Here is a 27,574-nt window from a genome sequence, read left to right as displayed (position 1 = left end):
CTCTCGGGGAGCAGGGCAAGATGGAGGGGCTTTCACCACCGCCGGGGGGCTGATGGAGCCTCCGTGGGCAGCTGCTGTTAGTGTGTCTCCTTCCCCGTGGGGCCCCCTCCTGAGCAAAGGGAGTCTGATGGACGGGGGCATCAGAAACCATTGGCTGTGGAGCGGGCAGGGAACGCTGCTGCTGATGATGATGATCCTGCTGCTGATGATAATGTGCTGATGACCGCTCGTGTCGAGGTGGGGGAGGGTGGTGGTGGTGGGAGTTGAGATGTCCGGGGTTGGGGGGTGGGGGAGCTGAATCTGTGGTTTTGGTCGCCCGGAGGAGGCGTCGTGGAGCCGGCGGGGGAGGCAGGCAAGGCAGGGGGGTGGCTGGTGATGACGACGACGATGGGGGAGGAGGATGTCTGTATAGTTGTATCGGTGCCTCTGTATTTATGTAACAATAGTGCTTGTACGTATGTTGCGTGGTAGAAAAGGACGCTCCACTCCTCAACACGTATATATGTGTGTATCTGAGCCGGTCATGTGTATGCGCCTTTACGAATGTAAATCTCGTTTGTGCGTGCTATTGTGTGTGTGTTGTCTACGTTATTCACTCCTGCTACAGCGGTATATGCGCGTTGTCAATAGGTGCTCGCTAACGACACTTTATCCAGCAGTCGGGCTGAAAGGTAGAAAGGGGCATTCGCCGGCGGCGTGTTCATTCGTCGGTTGTGTAAACGCACGTGTACACACACCGGTACGCGTGTGTGTACACGTGCGTGTGTGTACACCGGTACGTGCGTGTGTCCACACCGGTACGGGCGTGTACACCCACGTGTACACCCGCACGTGTACACGTGCGTGTGTGTGTGTACACGTGCGTGTGTACACGTGGGTACTTGCACATCGTTCGCATACCCCGTGAACGGGTGAGTTCGCAAGCACTGTCGCATTTAAGTGCCTTTGTACATGTGTACAAGTACGGTGGGTGTATACACACGCGCGCGTTTACACATTGAGTGTTGGCGTGTAAAATGTATTGTATGTCATCAAATCTAGAATGTACACGTGTGTGTGTGGGGAGCGGTGGTGCAGCGGTTAGCGCGCTGCGCTACGAACCCAGGGACCCGAGTTCGATTCCGGCTCTCGGCCAAACCCCAGTGACGATTATCTGAACCGGTCATGGGCCTCCCCTAGGTCGACTCGGCCTCAAATGAGCACCTGGTGCGGTGTGTAGTGAACATCGCCATTGGAGGAGGGGGGAAGACAAAGGCGGCCGGTGTGGTTGCTGGCCACCCAACCCCCTCATGTGCCACAGTGCCGGCCTTCATAGGCGCTCTACAACAGAACTTTACCCCAAAAGTCTGCTCAAGATACACCGGGGGGTGGTAGTCTTTGTCGTGTACACACCAGACTACTGGAGTACTTGTTCGTATCGGGCTAGGACGTTAGGTGTTCAGTCTGCACGTGTATGTGTCCACGTAGCTATTTCCATAAGCGTGCCACCTATGAATGAATGAATATAGTTGCGAGGACGGGCTTACCCACGTGGCTGGGCTTTCAAATGTAATACCGGACACAGCTGGAGGCAGCAGCAGCAGGCGAAGGTGACGACGACGATGATGATGAGATTGTGATGAGGTGTGGGAGGCGAGGGTTGGGGGGGGGGGCATTGTTCCAGAGACAATTAAGGGGACCCTCCTGGCACCGTGGGGGCTCGAATATCCCCCGTAGGGAGAGGCGGACGTGAGCGTGCATGCTAAATGTGTTGCTTTAGCAAGAGATGGGAGGATTTACACTTTGTAGAAGGGGACCCATATTATCGTGTTAAAATACACTTGGTGGTGGTGATAAGAGAGTTTATTGATATTGCAACTATGGCATGGGTAGTTAAGGGTTAGAAATTGATACCTGTCTTTTACAAGACATTTGAGTTTTCAAGTCCTTAAGGACAAATTGTGTTTGTCTATTTGTTTGTGTTTCTCCCTTATGATAGAACTTTGTAGGATGAAGGTTGAGATTTATAAGGGCACGGGGGTGACCAGTAAGGTCTGAATTGGTCTGTAATAAGGTAGGGCACTGATTAAGGGGTTGGCAGGTATGGAAATTGTTCGTCAAAACAGATACTTGAATGCTAGTCTTGATTTGCAATGTCAACAGGAAGAGGTGATGAAATGAACCTCTCTAGAAAGATGCAACAATAGTTTTATTACTGGAGTCGAAAATATGAACGAGTCCCTTGTTCATCGGAATAATCTTCCTATAAACCAATACTAATTGGCTTAATGCATGCACCAGATCAAGACAATAGTAAACATTAAAATACCGTACATTGTGAGTTACAGGAAAAGTAATGAGTGAAGAAGAGTCAGTATCTTCAAAATAATGTGTGAATAATAGTTAACTAAAGCATTGTAAAACTATCCTTGATTGGCAACTGTTATCATAATTATGAATTCATCTAAAGCTAAACTTTTATCATAAATAAATAGAATTAAGTTAATTCCACAATCATGTTTGTTGCGGTGGACACTTCAAAATGCGAATCAACAGAAAATAAAGCAAGGATCCCCCGTGTAGCCTTAACAGAATGTTGGGGCAAGTGCTGTTAGCGAGCACCTATGAAGTACAGCACGGCACTGCGAGTGGGTGGCCAGCACCACGCCCGGCCGCCTTTGTCTCCCCAGTGGTCATCAGCAGCAGTATCGGTATCGGCATTAATACTAACCACAGCAGCATTGCATCAGCAGCAGTAAAATACAAAATAATTAGCAGCGGAATAATCAACAGAAACAACACTCATTTCATCATCAGCACATCATCATCCCATAGTCATCGGCACGAGCAGTATAACAATGCAAATGTCGCCAGAATCATATATATCATGTTCATCATCACTAGAATAACACGACTGACGTGTGAATTCTGAATCCATCTTCAACAATCATCAGTTGAATATGTAAAGTCGTATCCATCACGTAACATTATCACCATATCGTAATCATCAACAGCAGTAGCATAGTTCATGATCATCACCAACATCAGAAACATCAACAACATCATCAGCAAACATCACCACCAACATCATCAGCAACATCACCACCAACATCATCAACAAACATCACCAACATCAGCATCACCAACATCATCATCAGCAACATCACCACCAACATCATCAGCATCACCAACATCATCATCAGCAACATTACCAACATCATCATCAGCAACATCACCAGCATCAACATCACCATATCATCAGCAACATCACCAACATCATCATCAGCAACATCACCACCAACATCATCATCATCACCAACATCATCATCAGCAACATCAGCAATAGCAGCAGCAGCAGTGGGTGGGGTGGGGGGGGGTCCGTGGATGAAGGGGGTCTGGCCGGGCTGGCGGGGCCGGGTCCCCGAGGGGCCAGGGGGGGTGCCGATCCCGGCCGGGCAGACGGCCGCCTCCTCCTCCTGCTCCCTCCCTCCACCTCCTCATTCCCCTTTCAATCAACAATCTCCTCATTCCCCTTTCAATCAACAATCTCCTCTCGCCTCGTCACTCAACAGCGGTGAGTTTTCGCTCAAGTAACAATGATGATGTGTTGTTTTTTAAGCCTTTGTTGTCCGCGTTGTTGCGCGTTGAGACAAGAGGGTCTCGAACACGTGTTGTGGAAGCTGGGGGGATGATGGGGTTCTGTGCACTATGGAGTGGGAGGTGTATATCATCATCATTGCCACAAACATACTGTCTGTATTCGGTATTAGCACCAGGCACTGCCAGTCTTCCACTCAACATCACCATTAGTCTACGACCATCAATCACGTTATCATCATGACCTCACGACCACAATTCGTATTTCAACATCGTTACCATCCTCGAAATCACGCGTGTCATTTTCAAGTAATGAAACTGATGACTGGATTGATGATTGTGTGTTATGGTTTGTAGCCTGAAATGTTCCACTTTAATGTAATATTGATGTGTCAATTAAATAATACTCGACGTATGTTTTATTAAAGAACGAGTTTGGAGAGACGAAATTTATGGGACATTGTGTCCATCTCTTGGAGACAGACGTGTTATTGGAGCGATCTCGGACTTGAGTCAAATTTGACTTTCTAGAGACTTGGACAAAATAGATGGATGTCCACTGGCACATGGAGAATTGATCTTTGTTGGAGAAAAGGAGCGAATGCATAGCAATAGTTTGATAGGCATACCTTTTGAGACACAAAGGAAAGCGTTGCAGTGCTGCACTTGAGTTGGTTTGCTTTTGTATTTTTTGTGACCCAGGTTGTTACTCTTGAAAAATGAGACTGTTCTGGTCTCGTTAAGTTTTCACTGGGTTCAATAAACTGGTGAGCTGATATTTAGGAGACGGGGAGAATACATGATTATGATGTGGTGGTCTGAGCTTAAGGAGAAAGAGAGTGGAAGTGGTATGCGAGTTGTCATTTTGCAGAGATGTTGGGAGAATGGACAGAGGGAAATCCAAGCCATCGGTGAGGCTGTCCTCTTGAGAGTCAAGGGGTGATTATATAATTACTGACTCAATAAGATTTGAAGAGATAATTTAATTGAGGGTGTACCTCTCATCATGATGCGTGGCATGAGGTAGGGACTGAGGAGGTGTGTGTGTGGGAGTAATGTGTGGTGTGCATCAGGGTAGATGTCTCAAAACCTTGCCAAGTCCCTGTTACAGTATTTGTAAGTGGTAACCTTGCAAATTGTTTACAAACATGCAATAGGTATATATGTAGTGCACGATGTATTGTCGACAATAATGTACTGTTATACTGCAGTGTTCATCGAAAATCCTTCATCCAGCGGTGGATGATGATGGGTACTGACGGTGGTGGTCTTAAATTTACTACCGAAAATTATTATATCGTTCATGTATTGCAATTATGATTTAATGGAGCATATTGTTCAATGCAAATTCATTCCATTTGGTTGAGATGGAATGACGTGGGGGTAACTGGGTGAATGTTAGGCGAGTTGTGGGGTGATTGTAGGTTATTCGAGTGAATGCGCGAGTGTGTCTCAGGAGATGGAGGAGAGAGCGAGTGGACCAAATGCATTTTGAGTGATTGGATGAATGAGTGGGAGAGAGAATGAGTTGCCGAGGAGATAAACCGGGGAATGACTAGATGAGTGGATTAGTCAAGAACAAATTAGTGAACTATAAATGGTTGAAGCAATATTCATTTCACACTTGCATGCATAAATTAGCAATCCAGAATATAGATTCAGTAGAATGTCACTTAATCAGAGGACTGAATTTTGGCCAGATATGGGTTTTGATGATGGCTGACAGGTGTAGGATAAGATAAGGTCTTTAGTAAATATATATATCCACGAAAGACAAACAGATACAACCCGATAGGCAGACACACAGCCAACAATATAGACAGAAACCCAGACAAAAATCCTTTCAGACGGGCATATTATAGAACAGACGGGGCAGACGTAGATTGCCAAACTTTGGTGCAGGCACAGACAGCGAGCCAACTAAAAAACACACAGCCATCCAGATAAACATGAAATCAAGAGAGCCAAACAAGAATGTGAACATTCACACATGCAACAGACTCTCCATCGCCCATGATTCCATGGGGCCATGCAGTTATGCAGTCAATCATTGCCGACAGCGGCCAGGCAGACGGCCAAACATGTAAATAGATGCAGACAAATGCTTGAAAAGAGACGAACACAAGTCGGATCCATAATCTTAATTTGGGGGGGACTCGACCGGGCCAGTTTGTCCAGACCCATCATGCACAGGGTGGTCGAGACGTCTTGTGACCTCCATTTGATCCTCTAAAACGTACTATTTTAAGTAAGGTGTATTTAAAACATAAATTCATATGTAAATTAAAAAAAGGTTAAATTAATTGGGGGGGGGGGGTCACAAGGCATACGGACCATACTGTACAATATATCCATACCTCTTATACAACCAAATACAGATAAACGACAGACAAATACATAAACGTCAAGGAAACCCCGTGGGGTGGGTGATATAATCAAGACATCCCCAATTAACAGCTAAGACAAGACATCCAAACGGATATCGCACGAGAGTGCCGATCATCTCGCAATTGCACAGCTAAGACACGTGGAGATACACACCCAGAAGCCACACGGACATCGTCTCATCCATTCCCTCGGTGGGATTTGTGGTACCAGCAGCCAGCCAAATAATTACAACACAAACCGCAGCCCCAAATCGGACATCAAAACAGCGGGGACAGCTCCACACAGAGGGCCCTGGGGACCCCCGGTGGGACTCATGGGTGGAAAAAACCCCGATTTTTCCACAATTACACCCGATTTCGTGGGAATTAAAACCTGGTTTTATTGAATACGACACTCTGATAGGCTTAGGCTGCTATCGTAGAATGCGGCGGGCAGGTTGGTCTTGATGAACAAGAGCTTCTTCTCCACAATCGTGGGCGCCAGTGAAGTTCCTTAGCTTGGAATGGATGAAGCCCATCGTCGAGAAGTGCGGTTCTGCAATTAAAACCAATTAAACCGGATTTCTCACAATCTCAGATGATCGGGTTTAATATAAAAAGACAATTAAACCCGACTTGTGGCCACCCTTGGGTGGTGGGACCACGTCCACCCCAAACTGTCACCCAGAATCTTAAAGATTTCGGAGATTCCATCACCCCGCTCACTTTTAGGGGATTAATTCGTTCTCCCTGCAGCGTGTGGTGAGGGTGGGTTATGGTTTAGAGTACGAACAGTGGCTAACAACCAAACAAAAACGTCACTTTCGCTGCTGCTGCGGCTGTTGTTGCTGCTTCTTGCTGCTGCTGCTTCTTGCTGCTGCTCTGCTGCTATTGCTGCTGCTGTATCTGCTGTTGTTGCTGCTGCATCTGCTTTTGTTGCTGCTGTTGCTGCTTCTTGCTGCTGCTGCTACTGTTGCTGCTTCTTGCTGCTACTGTTGCTGCTGCATCTGCTGTTGTTGCTGCTGCATCTGCTGTTGTTGCTGCTTCTTGCTGCTGCTGCTGCTGCTGCTACTGTTGCTGCTTCTTGCTGCTACTGTTGCTGCTTCTTGCTGCTACTGTTGCTGCTGCATCTGCTGTTGTTGCTGCTGCATCTGCTGTTGTTGCTGCTGTTGCTGCTTCTTGCTGCTGCTGCTGCTACTGTTGCTGCTTCTTGCTGCTACTATTGCTGCTGCATCTGCTGTTGTTGCTGCTGCATCTGCTGTTGCTACTGTTGCTGCTTCTTGCTGCTGCTGCTACTGTGGCTGCTTCTTGCTGCTACTGTTGCTGTTGCTGCTGCTTCTTACTGCTACTGCTTACTGCTCTGCTTGCTGGCTACGGCTTGCTGCTCGTGTTTGTCCGTGAGGGTTTGAGGCTGTGGTGGTGGTGGTGGTTGTGGTGTAGCCACCCGGGGCTAGGAGGCTGCGAGCGAGGGGGGCCGTGGGGCTGGGTTCGTGGTGACCGCCGCGCCGGGCAGAGGGGGCCGGGCCCGGCCGCCATCTCCCGCCTCGTTCCCTCCTCCTCCTCCCCCGCCGCCGTCGCTGCCTCCACCGCCGCCGCCTCCTCCTTCTCCTCGTCTCTCTCCTCCTCCTGCTGCTGCTCCGCGGTGTCTCTGTCCCGACTCTCCCACTCACATTGCTGCTGCTGCTGCTCTGCGCATCAAAGCCCTCCTCCACAGGCAAGTCGCAAGCGGTAATGTCCCTCCTCGCCTCCATCTCCTCCTCCTCCTCCTGCTGCTGCTTCTGCGAGAGAGAGAGACGCGGCTGCTTGCCGGGGTCCCCGTGTCTCTCGTCTCTCTCGCGGAGGGGATCGATGCCCTTCTCCCCTCGTCTCTCTCTGGCGTACGACGTTCCCTCGTCTCTCTCTCGTGGCCTCCTCCTCGTCTCGTCTCTCTCCGCGTTTCGCGGCTCAGCCTCTCGCCTCTGGCCGCCGCCTTCGTCGCTTTTGTTGTCGATTTGCAGGCGGCGGCGAAGGCGGCGGTCGTTGTACGAATCGCGTCGCTGCTGCTGCTGCTGCTTCGTGCACATTATTATTATCATCATTCGAGGCGTTGCGTTTGTTGCCCTCACGTCCGCGGAGGGTGGTGGGCACGCGAGTTTATTATCTGTGGAGGGGGGTTGTCTTGTTGTTGTTGTTGGTGTCTTTGTGGTGTTTTTAAAAGACGACGACGAGAGGCGATGTCGCCTCGCTTGTCGGGGCGGATGGCGGCCCGGGCGTGAACGCCGCGCCGCGGCTCGCCTCGCCCTCTCGCCGTCGTTTCACTGAACTGTGGCTGTATGTCAGCGCCGTGTTTAGCTGCTGCGGTGATGGTGGTTGGTAGTAAGCGGCGAGGCTGAGTCGTTGTTTGCCGCCCTCGTTGCTCGTGGCCGTGGGGTGGTGGAGGTGGTGGTGGTGGAGGAGACGCGGCCGGGCCGCGTGCGCCATTTTCGGGCCGCGGGGCCCGCGCAGAGACCGCGACGGTGGCGAGACGCGGAACGAGACCACCAACACTACTAACTACTACATACCAACACCACCACCACTAACACCACTAACTACCACCACTAACTACTACTAACTACTACTACATACCACCACCACTAACACCACTAACTACTACTACATACCAACACTAACACCACTAACTACTACCACTAACTACTACCACAAACTACCACTACTAACTACTACTACCACTAATCACCACTAACTACTACTAACTACCACCACTAACTACTACTACCACTACTACCCACACGAGACGACCACCACCACTAACTACTACTAACTACCACCACCACTAACTACCACGAACCACCACTAACCACACGAGACTGACTCTACTGACAGCTGCCACCGTAGAAGCTGAGCAGAGGCCGCAGACTTTAAAGAGACGCGGACACGAGACGTCTATCGGCACGCAGCATGTAGATGGGGGGGGGCTATAGGGGTCTAGGGGGGCTATCAGGGGGCAGGGGGGCTATAGAGGGGCTAGGGGGCTATGAGGGGGCTATAACACCGTAGACTCTCTACACAGACGCACTATATACCACTGCAGTGTAGACACGTGCGTTATTATATATACAGTAAATACACAGATTGTACAGCCGTGGACGACTATTTAGATGTGCGATCGTAGACTGTCGTGACAGGCACGATACAAGCGTAGTCGCGATGTATACTCTACACTTTAGACTTATACGCTTGCAACTATACAATATACAATAGTCTATGCACTGTAGCATATCGGCTGTACTCTACATAAACATCCCATGTATGATCATACAAACTGGATAGACATGCACGGCAGAAGCACACTGGCGCTTTAGACTATGCCCTGTGGACGAGAGAGATTATAGAGCCTATGTGCAACACACACACACAGACCCTACCGGCATGATGATCACTCTAGACAACATACACACACTAAGGCAGAAGAAGAGCTGTGTAGCTCCACGTGTACACTCACTACCACATGGCGTCTTGGGTGTGTGCAGACATTACTGGTCCCTACTGCGGGGACAGAACCCACGATTGGCTCGGTTGTGCTACGTACGGTGCGAAAGAAGTCCACCATAGTTCACCAAGTCCACCATACGTACACAATTCATGTCCTATTCCGTACGGTGCGAAAAAAGTTCACCATAATACACAATTCATGGCCAATTCCGTACGGTGCGAAATAAGTTCACCATACATACACAATTCACGTCCTATTCCGTACGGTGCGAAATAAATTCACCATACATACACAATTCATGTCCTATTCCGTACGGTGCGAAATAAGTCCACCATACATACACAATTCATGTCCTATTCCGTACGGTGCGAAATATGTTCACCATACATACACAATTCACGGCCTATTCCGTACGGTGCGAAATAAATTCACCATACATACACAATTCATGGCCAATTCCGTACGGTGCGAAATAAGTCCACCATACATACACAATTCATGGCCTATTCCGTACGGTGCAAAAGAAGTTCACCATACGTACACAATTCATGTCCTATTCCGTACGGTGTGTACTAAGTAGGGGATATCTCTGGGTGAGTCGATGAGTACTTGAATGTTTGCTGATCTTTTGCAACGTGTTAGGGGCCTGTGGTAGTGACGGAAATAAGGTGAAGGTTTACTCTGTTGATATTGTTGCTGCTACTGCTGCTTAATTGCTGGTGGTGGCTTCCCCTTGACTGCAATTGTTGATCACCAGTGAGGGAACATTTGCAACTGTGCGTAGCATGTTTTTGCCCTGGTAGGTGTAGCTGCTGTGAGAAAACCGGGTCAGCTTGAGTTTCACAGAGGGCATTATAATGCTGCACTCGGGTAAGATTTGGGTCAAGTCTTGTGTAGAGCATCTTCAGGATGGAGAGACTACGGCATGTGGTGTCAGGGGTCTGCGCTGGATAGGATTAGGCCGTCAATGTTGGGCATGTTTATGATTAAATCGGGTCATACAGGGTGAGGAGGCAGTGTCACAGGTATGGCGGGGTTAAGACTGGATTGGTTTGTGTGTTGTTACGGGTGGGGCTGTGACTGGGTCAAGTACCGTCGGGGTAGAAACTGCGTTGGCTCGAGGGGGTTTAGGGGTTTGGTTTGGTTTGGACTGGGGTTGGGCAGCGACAGAGAGAGAGAGGCAGCTGGGAGACGGTGGAAGGCGAAGAGGCGTGTTGAGACACGTGGGGGGGGGCAGGAGGGCCCCCCACATCATCCACACAAGGGGGGTGATCCGCGGGGTGAGCCGCCCGACAGCCGTGCCGCTGCCTACCCCCACACCGCCCCTCGTTGCCTCTCCCCGGGGCCTCTCGGGGGAGGAGGAGGAGGAAGAGACGGTCGTGGTGGTGTCGTTTAAAGGGCTTGGGGAGGGGAGTAGGCAGAGTGTACAGTGTAGTGCGGAGAGCGCACACGTTTGTGTGCAGTGGTGGAGCCGCCGTTATATATTTGATGACGAATCCTATGGGAAGTAAAAGACACGTGTCATTGGCGAATACATTTGGAAACAAATTCCTAATGCGATGCTGCATCCGTCGGTATGTGGAACCGCAGACTGCGTACGTTTGGGATGAAACTGTTCACAAAGGCAAAATTTATGGCGCAGCAGCTTATGCGCATCGCCGTGGTGACCTTTTGGGTCAAATTGTCTCGGGAAACATAATTGCGCACGGTTATATTTATACAGCATTGGCTGTATTTTACGTAGAAGTAATTGCGCGTAAGATATCCAGTGATCGTTCTGGAGGCCGATTCCAAGCGCAGGCATGTGGATTTTCCACCATTCGTTCAGTACCCTGCTATAGGAGATGCGCACCACCCCCCCCCCCCATGCTAATTTGTTGCACTCTGTGTGTACGTACGCTTACAAATATTTTTTTTGCAGGAATTATTCCAGCTACCACATGTTCAGGGTTAGGTGCCGAGCCAAGCACCGAGCTATGCATCATGGAGTGCAGTCAGCCGGGGAAGGTTTGGTGGGCAGGGATGGGCCGCAGGTTACACATGCGTAGCCCCCACAGGTTACATGTGCCGTCACCCCCACAGGTTACACGTGGCGTCACCCCCACAGGTTACATGTGCCGTCACCCCCACAGGTTACATGTGCCGTCGCCCCCACAGGTTACACGTGGCGTCACCCCCACAGGTTACACGTGGTGTCGCCCCCACAGGTTACATGTGCCGTCACCCCCACAGGTTACATGTGCCGTCACCCCCACAGGTTACATGTGCCGTCACCCCCACAGGTTACATGTGCCGTCACCCCCACAGGTTACATGTGCCGTCACCCCCACAGGTTACACGTGGTGTCGCCCCACAGCCAGGACGCAACGCCGGCCTTGGCGTGGGGCGCCCGCTGTGCGAGCAACAGAGGAGATAAAATTTGTTCTTGCAGCTGCAGAGAGCATTGGTGATTGTCCAAGGGCAGGCGGGACCAGCGTGCTTTTGTGTGCACGCGTGTTGCATGCATGCATGCACGCAGGCTGAGGGCGGCCAGCTTGCCGGGGTTTGTGGTGGGGGTGCCGCGGTTCAGGGCAGAGCGAGGAGGAAAAGGAGGTGGTAGCAAGGGACTCAGCCGGCTGTCGCCGCTTGAGAAGGAAAGGCATTAACTCTGTGGCTGCACACTGTTTTGTGCGCATCCTGCCAGATCTAAATTATTCTATACTGTGCTGTTTGGGCTTGTGGGAAAAAACATGACCTAATGCTGTACGTTGAAATATTTCCTTGGGAAGCCCACATTTTGAGTCTTTAAAAGAAGATGCATGGAGCTTGAAATAAAAAATACACTTTGTTGATAGCAAGCTTGGCTTTGTGTTCCAGGCCATCTTATTATGGGGTTGAAGCTGTGTTAATGAGCATGATAAAATAGACTGTAAATGCACAGCCAGGTGCTTTATTATATATTAGACTACCGTCAAGGCGACGGTAGTCGAATATATGAATACTTTGTCACTGCATTTATTGCATAAACACTGATAGTGTCCGTGACAACCAAGTCTTTACCATTCAGATATTTTTTTTCTCACTTAAAAATGCTTTTAGCTGGAGTCTGACAGCCCAGGACACAGCCTAGGTACATGCCAAAGCTGTTTGCCTTTTGCACTGCATTTTCCTTTGGGTTTTTTTCAGAATGGTCCAGCTTGGTTTGTTAGGTCAGTACCTTATTGAAAGTGGATTAAACCCACATCATTCGGGAACCCTATAATGCACCATGAGTAGATATATGTCATATACAGTCCATCTTTTTGGCAGGAAAGGCTTTCGAGACCAATATAAACATGAACTTGCAGGCTGCACTCTTTGCCCCCCCCCCATCAGCCCTTGGAACCAACACCCATGTCACATGTCAATAAAAGTGTTTCCTTAATGGTATAAACGTTTAGGTTAGAACCTTAAGGTTGTGTTGGAGAGTGATGTTAATCATTAACAACCGTTCAAGCAACTTTCATTAAAAACCAAACGGAATTGTTTACCTATAACACTTTATGAATTACATATGCCGGTTGTATTTATATCCAGGACAGCCACTGAGAATAATGTTAAACGTGTGTTTGTTCTTTGAAAATAAGTAGGGCCTTGTGTGGCTCGAGCACCAGATTCGCAAATCTGACGGTAAACAAATTTGAATGCGCTGTGTATAACACTGACGTCTGGTTTTGTCTTGTATTTGACTCAAGAGTTTGCAGATGCTGCCTTGGCTATAGCCACAAACACAGAACCACACTTTACGAATACTTTTGGCAGCTCAAAAGCATGCATCATCAAATTCAGATACTTGCTTGTGTTGTATATGAACAATTATTGTGATGCTGTGGAGAAGGAGGTTTAAAAAAACTGTTCCACTTGTAAAGCACACTGTTATCTATCCTCAGGGAATCACTTGCACAGATGTTGTTTTGGGCAAAAATAAAAAAGGCTTAATTTTTGTATCTCCTTAAGTTCCCTTAACAACAGCACTGGGTGTGTTGTACTGACGGCGGCCTGATCAGAAAAGCAGCGCCGAGTAACATTTTGTATGTATGTTGATCTTTGTGACTAAGGCACAGTGGTAGACAGCATTTCCTGTGAGTGCATGGGCTGGCATGGCCGAGATCCCTGGAAAGCACTGAATAAGACGCGCGTCCACGGCTGGGCATGTGTGAATTCTAACGCGCGTACCCGTGTCACACAGGAAGGAGCCGCGGCTCCCGTTGTGCCTCCAGTAGGTGAGGCGGCGTGACATGAACGGAGACCTGCAGAAAAAAGGGGAAGGCGTGCAGACATCCGGGGCATCCACGATGGCCTCCACAGGTGAATTGTCCATCAGGGCTCGGGTGCAGGGGATCGTGAGTGACCGCATTGTGCAATTAGCGCATCGTCCTGAGATATTTTGTTCTGTGAGCCCCGCTGGGTGGAACGACCAGACCAAATCCGTCAGATGTCTGCTACCTGGGGACTAAGAGACAAATTGGTCTCAGTTTATATGTTTTGTAATTCCTGTGCCCCTGTTCCGGCTGCTCTGAAATTGTAATGTATTGCAATAATTGTAATGTATCTTTCCGTTTTGATTTTTGCACTGATGCAATAGATGTTTGGACGCAGGATGACCTGACGACGCTCCTTGACCGCATGCATGCCTTGGTTCCCGAGAGCGACACATTGAAATTCAAGACCACCGAGCTTCACTTTGACTGGGAGAAAGTCAAGTTCGGTCCCTACTCGGGCGAAGTATGTCGTGAAAAATGGCTAAAGCTGACCACCGAGGTGAGGTCTGCAATGTTTGTTTAACAAACTTTTTTCGTGGTACTGTCTCAATCTTAGATCATCCACATGTCAAATCGTACCTAGCGCCAGTTTGGTCACATGATACTTCCCACATTGCTCTCTGATGTGTTTTCAGGTTGCATGTTTGATTGTTTCTGTAAAGCCATAAGCACGACGGCAAAAACCTTCGCTTAGTATACTCTCAACTTACCAACATGATCAATAATTTCCGGTAATTAATTGTGTAGTATTTGGAAGCAAAATCTCCACGCAGTGGCCTACTGTTGTGAACAAGCCGTAGAAATGTTTTAACATATACACAATTTTTCCACTCTTGGCCATCCCACATTTCTGCATTATTTTCGTCTTTGTCTTGGAGCCGCTAGGCTATAAAAGTGAAGGCTGATGGCCGTGTTTGTGCTGTCGGTGCCTGCAGATCCGCAAATATCGCACGATGACGGAGTTGCTGATCGACGCAAGAGAGTTCGTGAAGAATCCCTACAAGGGAAAGAAACTTAAGGTGATGCTCTGATTTCTTTTGAGAGAAATGACCGAGTGATAATCGTGTAGTGTCTCAATGCCACCAGTTATATCTGTATTGCCTTTGCGGTTTGTCATTGGTAAATAAAAAAACTACGTTTTTCCAATTGGCTGCTGTAATAGGGATAAGAACTAGTGTCAGGCCTGTAAAGATTTTCCCCCTCACAAATGGATACATTTTCACACTTTTGGGTTGTAATTCAATTCTAGCAATGTTTTTCTTCTTGTTAATATAGTGGCCCCGATTGGCAGCATAGGTTACGCAAACTCATCACGTAAAAGTCAACAATAATCGATTCTTACAAGCATGATTGGATGCGTGAATCAAGCGCTGTAAGAATAAATTAATCAACGTGTTTATATTTCATGTGTTTTGGCATTTGCAGGGGTTTTTTGTTCTGGGTTGCGCGATTCACCGCCCGTTTCTGTCTCTCGTACATGCAGACACACCCCGACTTCCCTAAGAAGCCGCTCACGCCCTATTTCCGCTTCTTCGTGGAGAAACGCTCCAAATATGCAAAGCTGTACCCAGATCTCAGCAACCTGGACCTCACGCGCTGCATGTCCAAGATTTACAAGGAGCTGCCCGAGAAGAAAAAGGCATGGCCTCACAGCAGGAACAGCAAGCGATGATGGAACACTTATCACCAGCACCATGACTCGTGATATTGACATGCCTGCAATGTTGTGTGTTCACATAACTCTTGGGTTCAGTCAGTCGGTCTTACATATTGCCTGGTTTCAGTTGCCCCTTCGTGTGGTGAACCCTGTCAACCACAGTACTGCTTTGCTTATATAATCCTGTACAACAGTTGCAAATGCACAGATTCGTAAGTGAAACATTGGAATAAATTGAAACGTGAGATATTGCAGATCTTGGATTCAGGAGAGGCCATGGATGTAATTCATGTGCTCACATTGCACCTCGAAGTGGTATGGTATACATTGCCAATCCATAACCCCAATTACTGACGTAGCGTGGAAAGGCCTCCATCCAGCAGTGGATTGAAAAAGAGCTGTGATTTATTTATTATCATGCTACAATGGTGATCATGCTGTGTTGATATTGTATCTCAAAAAGCAGATGAAGTACATAGAAGAGTACCAAAGGGAGCTGGAAAACTTTGATAAGGCCATGGCCAAATTCCGGTGAGTTGCGGGCTGCTGCTATGTCATGATTAAGTGGGAGCTGTAAAAGCTAAATCTACAGTGCTTTGATGCCATTGTCTACGACGACTCTGTCACACGTATTTACACAAAACGTTAAATAATAGTTTGTGAAAAAAAATTCTTCCCCAATCGTGACCGTTAATCGAATTGTAGGGGGTGGAGGAGTGAATCATTAATTACCTACTCTCCCACTTGGGTCATAACTGTAGGTGTATGTGTTTGTGAGATTTAATTGGTTATGTTCCAAGTGTGTAGTTTGTATGTGTGTGTGTGGTTTATGAAAGTTATGATTTGTTCTTGGTGGGCAGGGAGGAGCATCCAGAGCTGGTGGACACTGGAAAGAAGAAGTCTGATCACCCTGAGAAACCCAAGACGCCGCACCAGCTGTGGTACAACCACGAGAAGAAGATCTTCATGAAGCAGAACACGGAGGTCGGCCTGTCTGCTTGGAATACACTTCTTGGAAATGCACAAACTATGATTCCATTTAGCTTTTCCTCATTGCCATTCACGTGCCACCACTTGATAATAGTTTTTTTACCCTTCTATCTGGCAACAAAACTGACACCTTTTTTACAAGGAGTAATTTTTACATAGACCACAATACCTGCAGTCATAATGCAAACAAAAAACATAACTCTGATAATGTGCACTGTCCTTGAAGTTGAATGGTCCACACCCGAGACAGCTTTCCTTAGAGCCTAGTCTCACATGGGTTGGACCAGATGACGCCAAAAGGAAAGCTGTCTCGGATGTGGACCATTCAACTTCAAGGACAGTGCATATTATCAGAGTTATGCTTTTTGTTTGCATTATGACTGCAGGTATTGTGGTCTATGTAAACATGACTCCTTGTAAAAAAGGTGTCAGTTTTGTTGCCAAGATAGAAGGGTAAAAAACCAATTATCATATTTTTTACTGGCAAATGAGGTTCCCATGGTGCCACCACTTATTTAATAGTTTTGACTTATGCCATCGCTAAGCCTAAAGCGGCACCTGCTTAGCATATGGATGTGGCTACGCTTTGCAGAAGAAGCACGATGCTGCCCAGATTGGTCCAGCCTCATGGTTAAACTCTCCGCACTCGGAAACACTGATCTGGAAAGCCATATTTGTTTTCACCACTCAAAACATAAATGTCGCTAAGCTACGTATACGTGTCGAGGTGCTTTTGTCACGATTTTTTTATTTTACCTTGGGGGCCCCTTTTTCAGGAGTCTCAGTGGGACGTCGCTTAGTCTAAATCAATTATTTGATTGATTGGAATATCCATATTTATATATAGGGCCTTAAGTCCATAATGGATGGGGATTTCAGCTCATGGGAAAAACTGTAACTGCGTGGCCTCATTGAGCATGGGATGCATCATTACCACATTTTCCTCCCCACCGTGCGCAGATGAACCAGCGGGATGTGAAGGAGGCTCTGCGCAAGCAATGGTCTCTCCTGCCCGACAAGAAGCGTCTCAAGTGGATCCACAAAGCCCTGGAGCTGCAGAAGGAGTATGAGGTGCTGCTCGTTGCACCCACATCGCCACTTTTTATGGCAAAGGGAGCAAGCATTACCTACCCCAGGGGTCGGCAACCTACGGCTCCGGAGCCGCATGCGGCTCTTTACGGGCTGCTTCTTGACGATATGTACGTATGTACATAGATGCATTGCGGCTCTTGAAATACTGAATTTTGTACCGAATTGGAAAGAAATGGCTCTTCTTGTTATTTTGGTTGCCGACCCCTGACCTACCCGCAAATATATCAAATACTAATTTATGACTAGGTCCTGAAGAAATTGGGCGCTGTACAAAAATGTATCAATACAACTTTGGCTTGTGGGTTTGGTCAGCCCTTGTTTTGAATCAGAAGGAAGAGCTTTCCAGATGGCTGCATAAGCGCATCTGAAGGCTAGCCAAAAGCTGGTTGGCCGCAGTTTGCGTGATGGTTTATGCTCCTTGGCGTGCTGAAACAGGATCTATGCGAGTCTCCTGACTGCCGACCCCGTCTTGATGGTGGAGTCGCGTGCGTTTGCGCGGTGCTGTGGGTTCCGTCGAGCAGGGTGCGGTGCGCAACTACATGGAGAGCCACCCCGAGTACGTGCACGACGATAACATCAAGTCGGTGCTCTCCAAGGCAGAGAGACAACTCAAGGACAAGCACGACGGGAGGCCCAGCAAGCCCCCTCCGTGAGCTTGCGCTCGCGCATACACGCACACGTACACAAACGCTGTGCCACGTACAAAGAGTTTTCATGAGGAAGGGAGTGCTCCTACATTTGACAAGCTGTTTGTAATCGTCGCACACCATCATTGGATGGTAGCCCTGATAAGTGCCTGCAACTAAGTTGTAAAATTCTGTTATTTATGCTTGTGTAAATAGAATTCATCAGGTTTCCCTTGGAGGAAAAGCTAAAATTGTGCTTGCATAGCTCAATGAAGGATATTACTGATATTATTGGTAAATGATAAGGAACCTAGGTATTTAAAAGTTTTTGAACCACCATCTTGCATATTAATGCAGCCAATGTGTCTGCTAACACCTACCTGTATCGTATGTTGTATGTGTCCGTACTGAATTTCTTGTGACGTCCCGCCCATGCACTTGTGTGCTGCGTGTGGCATGTGGGGGACTGCTTTAGGAATGGCTATGCATTGTTCTGTGCCGAGCTGATGGTGGGGCTGAAGGACATCCCTTGCACGGAGCGCATGATCGAGTGCAGTCGGCAGTGGCGGTCGCTACCACACAAGGAGAAAGACTCCTTCCAGAAGCGTTGTGAGCTGGTGAGTGTGGTCCTGAAGCATGTTGGTATGTGACGATCAGGTCAGTGTTGTGCTGAGACGGTTTGATTGTGTGGTGCTGAGTAAGGTCAGCGCGCGGCACTGACCCTCCACTCTGCTTCCATCTATAAAGTGCAGCCCCCTTTTATTATTGCCAGAGCGATGAGAATTCAACTTGAAGCTCAAATGAAATCGGTTCCTTGGTCTTGAGATTGCACAAAAAAAACAAGGAATTGTTTACAATGCCACCATATTCTCATTGGTGCTGTAAGAATTAACTTAAGTAGGTGCTCATACAAATACTGTACTGCAGTAACTTTTCCTTTTAAGTTCGGAGGCCCCAATGATGCTTTCCCATGTAGACTAAATGTCATCGCTTTTTGTCACCTGACTTAAATATAAGCGTATGTTCACTCTTGCAGATGAGAACTGTTTTCTGTACTGATGTTGTTTTTTTATTGTTTCCAGAAAAAACGGCAGTTTGAAGTTGAATTTCAGAGGTTTCTTGAGGTACGTTCTAATCCCGCCGAGCATTTTGCGAGCCACATCACGTAGATTTTTAAATGAATTTGCCAAATTCAATCAGGAAGCGACCCTTAGGCGGCGCATGGCTTGCCTTGAGGGCATTGGCACGGAGCTTGGGTTAAAGGGGGCGTGGCACGGTCACGACGTTGTCATCGTCACTGTGGTGTTCCTGTGCCCAATGTCCGAAACAGAGCCTACCGGAGGAGGAGCGGGAGAGGGTGGTGAATGAAGACAAGGGCAAGGAGGGGAAGTTGGCGACTTCCACTGCCAGCCGGCCAATGGTGCCAAAGGTAGTGGGATGCAAGCCCCCCCCCGACCCTGCTTGGCTTGTTTTCTGCGAGCTGTGTTGTGCTCGTGCGTTTAGATCGGCCATCCGATAAATCGAATTTGCCCAACACTGATAACAATGGCTGTCTGTGAGTTTGTGGAAATCTGTGAATATTGCTATACTTTGTCACAAATGCAGGATTATAGATATGTTTTTGCTGTTGGATAACCTATCAGTTTAGGGCACTCACGATTGAGCCAGTTTGCTGTCCATAAGAAATGACAGGAGTGTGTCGGCTACTATTAAGAGTGGGCATCACTCACAAGCGCATACCGTTACCGCGCTGGAGTCTTAGCTGAAATTGAGCAATTAACTGCAACTAAAGGACAGTAAATGTAGCAATCTCGGACAAAATACTTACCGACATCTCTATTTTTTTTATAAATGGTATTGAATGGCAATGAACTGACAGTGGTTATATGTATTGGATAGCCTTATCTCATTCCACTACAGGATGAGGGCTCTTCCAATTTGTCTGGGTCCTGAGGGTTATTTAAAGATCCTTCGCCACCCTACTGAGTGCAAGTTGGTGATGCTGGGGAGCATAAAAGTACAGTACAACAATAGATATTGCTGCGTTGCCTGCCGCAACAGCCCCTCAACCAACAACAACATTGCATGGTGGCCACCCATCCAAGTACTGTTCAGGGCTCAACCTTGCTTAGCTTCTGAGATCTCACAAAATCGCTGTCATGACTTGGTAATAGACGACACTTGACAGGTTCGGCTTCAATTATAACTCTTGCTGATTAGTCCACTCTGAGCTTGCAGTCTACCATTTGCCGCACCATGTGGCTTGGCACGTAAGTGCCTCGGTGCTGACCTCTCGCTTTCTGGCAAGCTGCTTGCAAGAGAGTCACAGGGGGCTTCTTTTTTTGCACAATTTCTGTCCAGGACGAGGATGGGAGGGACAAGAAGGAAGCCTGGAAGCGAGGAAAGACGCCCGAGACGCCCAAAACGGCGGAGGAGATCTTCCAGCAAACGAAGCTTGTGGAGTGCCTGGTGAAATACAAGGTGAGGGTCAGAATTCGCTTTGCATCGGCCCGCACTGACGGTGACTGTTGCACACTTGATTGCATCCCACACACCGAGTGACTTAGCTTATTTAGAATAATTTCTAAAGAGATGTGCTTTATGACCATGATTTATTAATTGCAGTATTGGTCTCTCTGTGTGTATGTCCGCTTGTTATATATCCATGTGATGCATTTATCCCCTGAATTCAATGAATTCTTCCAACTCATGGTCTTGATTAGGTTAAATAATTAATTTGTTTTTGCATTGTGGTCCATGTAGCGCCTCTAGTGGCTGCATGGGTCATGTGATCAAATTGCATACGATAAATAGAAAATTATATCTAATTGTAAAATGTAATGTGTGCATCATTATTAAAATCTGTCTTAATAAATGAATTCACTCTTACAGGTCTGTTGCATTGTGGAATGTATGCAATGATGTCGAAGCATTGAACACAACGCACTTGACGCATGATTGTGTGTTGTTACTATTAATGTGAAGGGAAAAAAATAAAACGCCGACCAAAAAAAATTAACTAAATACAGACTTTGCCACAAGTGTGAGTTAATCACTCGCGCCTTCCTCGTGGTGGACTGCAGAACATAATGCTACTTCACATTGGCAAGATCATGTTTTGTAAAGCCACTGCTGGATTCACCACATTTCCGTGCACTGTTCATTTCAGAATGACAAGAAGAAAGCCCTGAAGGCGCTGGACGCAGAGTGGAAAGGTTTGGACAAGAAGCAAAAAATATTTTGGATCAAAGCAGCGGCAGAGGACCAGAAGCGATATGAGGTGCGCACGCCCGTGTAAACGCCCGACACGCTGCGGCAATGTCGGTCGTGCGCTTCTTCTGCATGTGCGCTTGCTTTCTTTTGCGTGTATTTGTGCTGCTCACTGTGCATCTGTGTGTACATTGTACCTGTCCAGAGAGAAATAACTACCCTGAGGACAACGGCCGCCCCCACACATAACAAGAAGGTGAAGTTTGAGGGGGAGCCCAAAAAGCCACCGGTGTAAGTGATCCGCCGCTTTTACACTCGCAATGTGTCACTGACAGTATGTGGGGCTGCATGCGGCGCGCACACCTTGACGCACTTGCGTCAATTTAATACAGACACGTGGAATTTGGTCAACACATCTTGTGGTTGCAGACTAGGCGTGTAATTATGCATTGATTCATTGATTGAAATTCGTTATAATTCTCTTGATACATGTATCGATTTATGAATACGAGTAATGATTATTGCATGCACGTAATATACTAATTATATGCGAATTGTTTTTTGGGTAATTGTGAAAACTAAATTATACAAAGGACACAAAAAATTGGAAATTACATGACAGTTGATGAACAAAATAACAAAGAAATCGATTCTTGGATTGATTTGCATCCCAGATCTGTGACAACAGAATTTGTGATTTGTTGGGGGCAGATGTGAATTGTTACATTCCTATTCTTTGGTTCTTTCGGTAAAGTTACGTAGATAGAAAAATAAAAATAAAGTGAATACAAATAAAAATCATAGAAAACAAAAAGACCACTAATGTAGACTGTAGCCTGGTTCTTAAGTTTGGTAAGTGTACTGGCAGTCTATAATGTAGACTATAGCAATGGTTATTAAGCTGGGTGAGTGTACTGGCAGTCTATAATGTAGACTGTAGCCTGGTTCTTAACCTAATAACCAGGTTACAGTCTACATTATAGACTGCCAGTATACTCCGATTAAGAACCAGGCTACAGTATAAATTGATGTTTTATTTTTTTCGATCTCCATGACTACTGAAAGAACCAAAGAATATGAATTCCTGCAGTTACGAAAGTTTGAAGTCAAAATTTGTTACATGCCTATTTATGGATTTATTGTTTATATATTTTAGTGGGGAGTATTGCGTGTGGGTGTAGATGGGGTGTTGAACTGCGGTAAACCAAAGCGTGGATCTGTGCTGTTTGCCTTCGCAGGAGCGGTTATCAGATGTTCTCGCAGCAGTTGCTGTCGAACGGTGAGCTGGCGCGCATCGACCTTAAGGACCGTATGGTGGAGATTGGCCGGCGCTGGCAGAAAATGTCACTCGCGCAAAAGGAGAAGTACAAGCAGATGACGGAGGAGGCACAACGCAAATACCAGGTGGCGCTCGACGCCTGGATCAAGGTGTGCACCCTGGAATTAGTTTCATCAAGGCAACACAGGGAAACACATGATACAGCAACATAGCTAAACGGGAACGTCTTGTTTTTTATGGAACCTGAATATATTAAGTGGTGCACCTAACATTGCTATGTGGGGTACCTGAATATGACAACTCCGATATACATACATGACCCCAAGATGTAGTTCCGTGACAGTCTCTTCCTGCGGGCTGTTCTCTAACACACAGAGCTCCGAATGGATACTTCATCTTATGGTCTGGTTCCAGGAGCACATTTGGAATAACATTTTAAAAGAAAAAAAATAACAATGATTATTTAAAAATGATTTATTTGACATCTGTTTTTTTGTACACGATATATTGAGTGACCTTGTCAGTCTGCGTTTGTATATTTTAATGCATATTTTAACCTTCTTGACAGACGCTGTCATCTTCTGAACGGGCAGCATACAAAGAGTCCATAGCCAATGTGAGTGGCACCTCCGCTGTATTTCATTTCCTTTACACAAAATAACAGCAGCAGTAGCAGATACCTTGTCCGCTGTACAGGAATGCATCTTGAAGTGGAATATACTAATTATGGTTTCATAGATCTCCCTTGAACAGTTCTACCCATAATACAATGTGCCAGCAATATTATATGCTTTTATATACATCTATGATACAAATTAGTTATATATTCAAATAAAAAAGTTAATTGGAATTTTTTTCAAAATTGCCCTGTGGTGTAAATTGTCATCACTAACTTCTATCTACTCTGTCTCTCTGGTCTATGTGTGCTATGGCCACAGTGTTATTGGCGAATGTGTTCAGCATTGTATTTGTTTCCGTTGCTCCCTTGCAGCTGTTAACCATGGCGGTGCTTTGTGTCCCGGCTACCCGCCCGCTCCCCGTTTTCCGATTTCTGCTGCCGCTCGCTGTCTTAACAGAAGCGTAAAGGCGGCACCAAGTCGAGCGCACCACCAGCCAAGATGCGCATCACCATGCCCAAGGCAGACACTTCGGTGAGCGAGTGTGCCCATTCCCAGGGCTTATTTTCTCACTGAATAAGTGCAGGGTCACCTTGGTAGACTGGTGTAGGCCTAGACAGTAGCCACAGCCAGTGAGTGGTATACGAGATGTCGTAGTATGCTGTTCGTGAATATATATTCCAAGTGACTAACCTAGACAGACTCGACTGAAGTTAAGCCGTGTCCATGGCTCTCGGGCATATCATCCAAGCTCGTCGTTTAACTTTCTGATACATTGACCTCTGAAGTAAAAATGTGCGATTTCCACCACTGGCTCAGAGCCACCACTGAAGAGGAGTGCAACTCAATGCACTCATTCAAGATCGTAGACACTTTGACTTGACTTTGTCCAGCACGCCTTTACGTTTTTAAATCCACAGATGGGCAGAGGATATCACAAGGACGATTTAAAGATACTCTCTTTATGTTTTTTACGGTGGTGACCAAGTGATTTATGGCTACGTGGAATAGACTATTTTTAGTGTATCCCACAGGTGCAACACTTCCGCCCTCTGTATAATTGATATGCACATTTTATACGCTGTACACGCATCTTGGGCGTTTATTGAGATCAACTCCACTGCAGTTGCACAGGGCAGCAATAAAATGTTATATCCTAGTACGGAAAATAAAGCAAAACAGTATGCACAACTCGGTTGATACTTAAAAAGAGACATATAATACTAGTCGACAACCCGTCCTATGAATGAGGTGAAATTACTCACAAACTCACCTGACCTTCGTCATTCACCACTCGCCCGACATTCGCCAATTTATACAATGTCATGGGAAGGCCGTTTTGACCCCGTTCACAAACTACATATCATAAGCTCATTTAAATTGATTGAGTGATCTAGGAGGGTTTCTGTGGACAAAGACCCATACAGATTAGCTGCTTGTTATATATAAATAATGCAGATGTTTGCATAACTTTTCCAATGAAGTCTTTTGACACTGCTTCAGGTGCAATACATGCTGTTCATCGCTGTTAATTATTTTAATTGAACGTAACCAGACTGTCGATAATTGCCAGGCATAAGTGCCACGAGTCAGTTTTTCACAGCTGTCTTTTTATAATCCTTTACCCAAGAAAGATTAAAAGTCTCTGGTTTCTCTTTTCCAAGAGAGTTAACAATTGGACTCTTTGGTCTAAGATGTGGGATCATCGGCTTTATACTCTGAGCGGCAGCTCTGCTGAACGACGAGGTTAACAGTGATGCCGGTCCTCCCCGGTGCTCAGGACTCGAGCGATGGCGAGGATGATGATTCGGACGAGGAGGAGGGCGATGGGACATCGGGCTCGGACAGCGATGACAGCGATGAAGATGGCGAGGAGGTGAGGCTTGGCAGTGGTGATGTTCGATTGCGGACGTGGATTGTGCATACTTTGTTCGTCGGTATTTCTTTTTTTCAGCGTGACTGGTTGATTACTTGCGTGGCATTGATGATGAGCAAATCACTTGGCAAAAACACTTCGTAAATTGGTGATGAAGTCGCCACGCAAAGGACTGCTGTTCAGCACAGGTTATATAATCTCCCTATGTAAACCAATTTCACCCTGTAAAGAATAAAGGTGCTTGCACATTCTACCAAAATTTGGGAGATTATTGATTCCTATTGAGGATAGTGGCACCAGCATTAGCTGGAGTTGCAGTATATTTTATGCCGACTACTTAACCTGCTTTGCTTAGAAAATGCATACCAACAACACCCATGGGTAGGATTTGCTTGATTGGGTGAGAGAGTGTGTTTGCCTGTTACAGATGCAGTTATTCATCCCTCTACTTTGAGAATAATTGTGGTGTTAAAATCGGCTTTTTTTATTAATGTATTTACATATTCTTTGTTCTTTCGGTAAAGTCACGTAGAAGGGAAATAATAAAATAATATTAATTGGTCTATTATTTTATTATTTTTTCCAAAAGAACCAAGAATATGAATCCCTACAGTCACGAAAGCTTTAAATTAAGATTTAATGTATTTACATGTAAACATTTGTTTTTAAATATGTGATTGCGTGTATGTTGAGTGCAAAAAAAAAGAGAATTGACGAATGTTACATTGCGATTGTCCACTTGGCATCTCCGTGTGATGGTGCAGGCAGAAGAAGAGGGAGAGGAAAACCAGAGCAGTGGCAGTGATTCTTCGACGGATGATTCTGATGACTCGGACTCTGAGTAACCTCTGCCCAGCTCATCAGTACCGACCGTCCCATCCAAACTTAATACTTTTTTTTTGTATCCAACTACCCTTGCCGTCTTACATGCAACAAAAACTTGCATTGACACACACGCACGCACCCTATTGCTGGTTGAATTTTCCGGCAGGGTATACATGTACAAATTGAGAACATTTAGGGCATTATGAGCAGCCATTTTACCTTTAAGCTTCATTACCATCTTTGGCATGTCGTGTTAGGCAGTTTTGGGGAGAGAAATAGTAAAAAACACTAACTGTGCTGATTTCATTTGGAGGTTATAACTTTTTTTTTTACATAAAGCATGGAACTTTATGATGTTAATGACAACCCAAGGGCTGCCAATTTTAGCAAAATTTGACAATTTATGGTTTCAACCAAACAGGTTATTTTTTTTACACATGCGACCTGTTTCTTTTTTGTCATCACTTAGTACATATTGTGTAATTTGTGAACAATTGTACATTCTTTTGCTAATGGGGATTTTACATCAATCGGGATCTAACTTGGCGGTGACATGGCCCAGCGATAGCACGTTTGCTGCGTGCTTCAGTTGTTCGTGGTTTGAGTCCAGCAGGCTGCCCTGGTTTATACAATGTATGTGTTTAACCGTAAAATGCTTTGCACCGTCTGCTTCACGGAGAACCTGAAGGGATCCCCTGATGTTATTTGTTGCCCAGAATTTGCAAAATTCTAAAATAGCCGACAAATTACTCAGTTGGGATGACACATGGAAGTCATAATCCCCGACTGGCAAACTAAATAATGCCTGCTTTGCAGGTGGGTTGAGTCGTCCCCTCCTTGCTGCACAGGGATAGCTGCCATTGCGGTTCCTTTTCAAACGTTAGAAATGTGATGCAAGTTACTTAATGTGTAAATTGATCTGAGGGCACTTTATTAAAACAAACAGCATAGATTTAAATAGTGTGTGGAATATTTTTAGTGGCTATCTTGGATTGTTTGCAACCATGTTGGATGTTGTTGTGTGTGGTCCAAAGTGTTTACCATTGAAGCATGTATCCATCCTTTGTAGACGTCTGATACTCAAAACGTATAGGTACTGACTTACATAATAAGAAAGCCATGTTCACTCTTCATATGTATTATTGGGACTTCATTGGAATTTCGGTATCCTACATTTATATAAAAATTACGTGGATGACAATCCTTGACAGCCACACAATGAAATGACCTTAATATTACATCCATCACTAAGCTATTTCAAGAATGTCCATCTGTGGGTACAAGCAATAATCTGAAGGCAAAGCTAAAAAGAAGTGTAAAATATTAATTCTGGATATTCATGCAATTGGTAATTTGGCATCCGTGTTTTAAGCTAATGTTGATATTACAATTCCTGCTTTATATAAGCAGAGGTTGAATGCCTAAATCTTAAGTAATCTTGTCTCATACAGATAGATGCCAACACATCAAAACGTATGGTGAATACATGGCAAAATCCAAGAATGGCTGCATATGATTAAAACGATGGATAACAAAAAAACCCATTTTATTTACTGTAAATCATTGATCTAAAAATCTACATTGGCACAAATGTACCAAAGATTTTCACATCATCAATCTTGCATTATGTTGCCCTTAATCAATGATAACTTTTTTGTTGTAACAGTTAAGTCATGTGTCCTGATTTCATACAAAAGAGTCGGTT

General features: G+C 46.1%; 1 protein-coding gene across 7 annotated transcripts; it reads left to right on the top strand.

The window, feature by feature from the left end:
• LOC144726641 (nucleolar transcription factor 1-B-like) lies at positions 1-27,152 on the top strand. Of its 7 annotated transcripts, none has more exons than XM_078605409.1 (20): positions 1-237; positions 13,625-13,743; positions 14,021-14,196; positions 14,633-14,716; positions 15,181-15,336; positions 15,818-15,885; positions 16,215-16,338; positions 17,305-17,415; positions 17,958-18,085; positions 18,538-18,679; positions 19,145-19,186; positions 19,393-19,491; positions 20,424-20,543; positions 21,232-21,342; positions 21,478-21,563; positions 22,511-22,700; positions 23,120-23,167; positions 23,628-23,702; positions 24,949-25,044; positions 25,809-27,152. In XM_078605409.1, the coding sequence occupies exons 2-20, from the start codon at positions 13,674-13,676 to the stop codon at positions 25,887-25,889; spliced, it is 2,007 nt and encodes a 668-aa protein (XP_078461535.1). In that variant the 5' UTR covers positions 1-237; positions 13,625-13,673; the 3' UTR covers positions 25,890-27,152. The 7 variants fall into 7 exon arrangements, with proteins under 7 accessions (XP_078461535.1, XP_078461527.1, XP_078461561.1 ...); XM_078605401.1 differs by lacking the exon at positions 1-237 and adding an exon at positions 3,467-3,553; XM_078605435.1 differs by lacking the exon at positions 1-237 and adding an exon at positions 7,510-7,670 and having other exon boundaries at positions 15,821-15,885.
• Positions 27,153-27,574: the final 422 nt, after the last annotated feature.

Source organism: Lampetra planeri, chromosome 2 (genome assembly GCF_965212315.1).
Source record: "Lampetra planeri chromosome 2, kcLamPlan1.2.h2, whole genome shotgun sequence".
Classification (NCBI taxonomy): Eukaryota; Metazoa; Chordata; class Hyperoartia; order Petromyzontiformes; family Petromyzontidae; genus Lampetra; species Lampetra planeri.
This window is presented reverse-complemented; position numbering and strand designations above follow the sequence as displayed.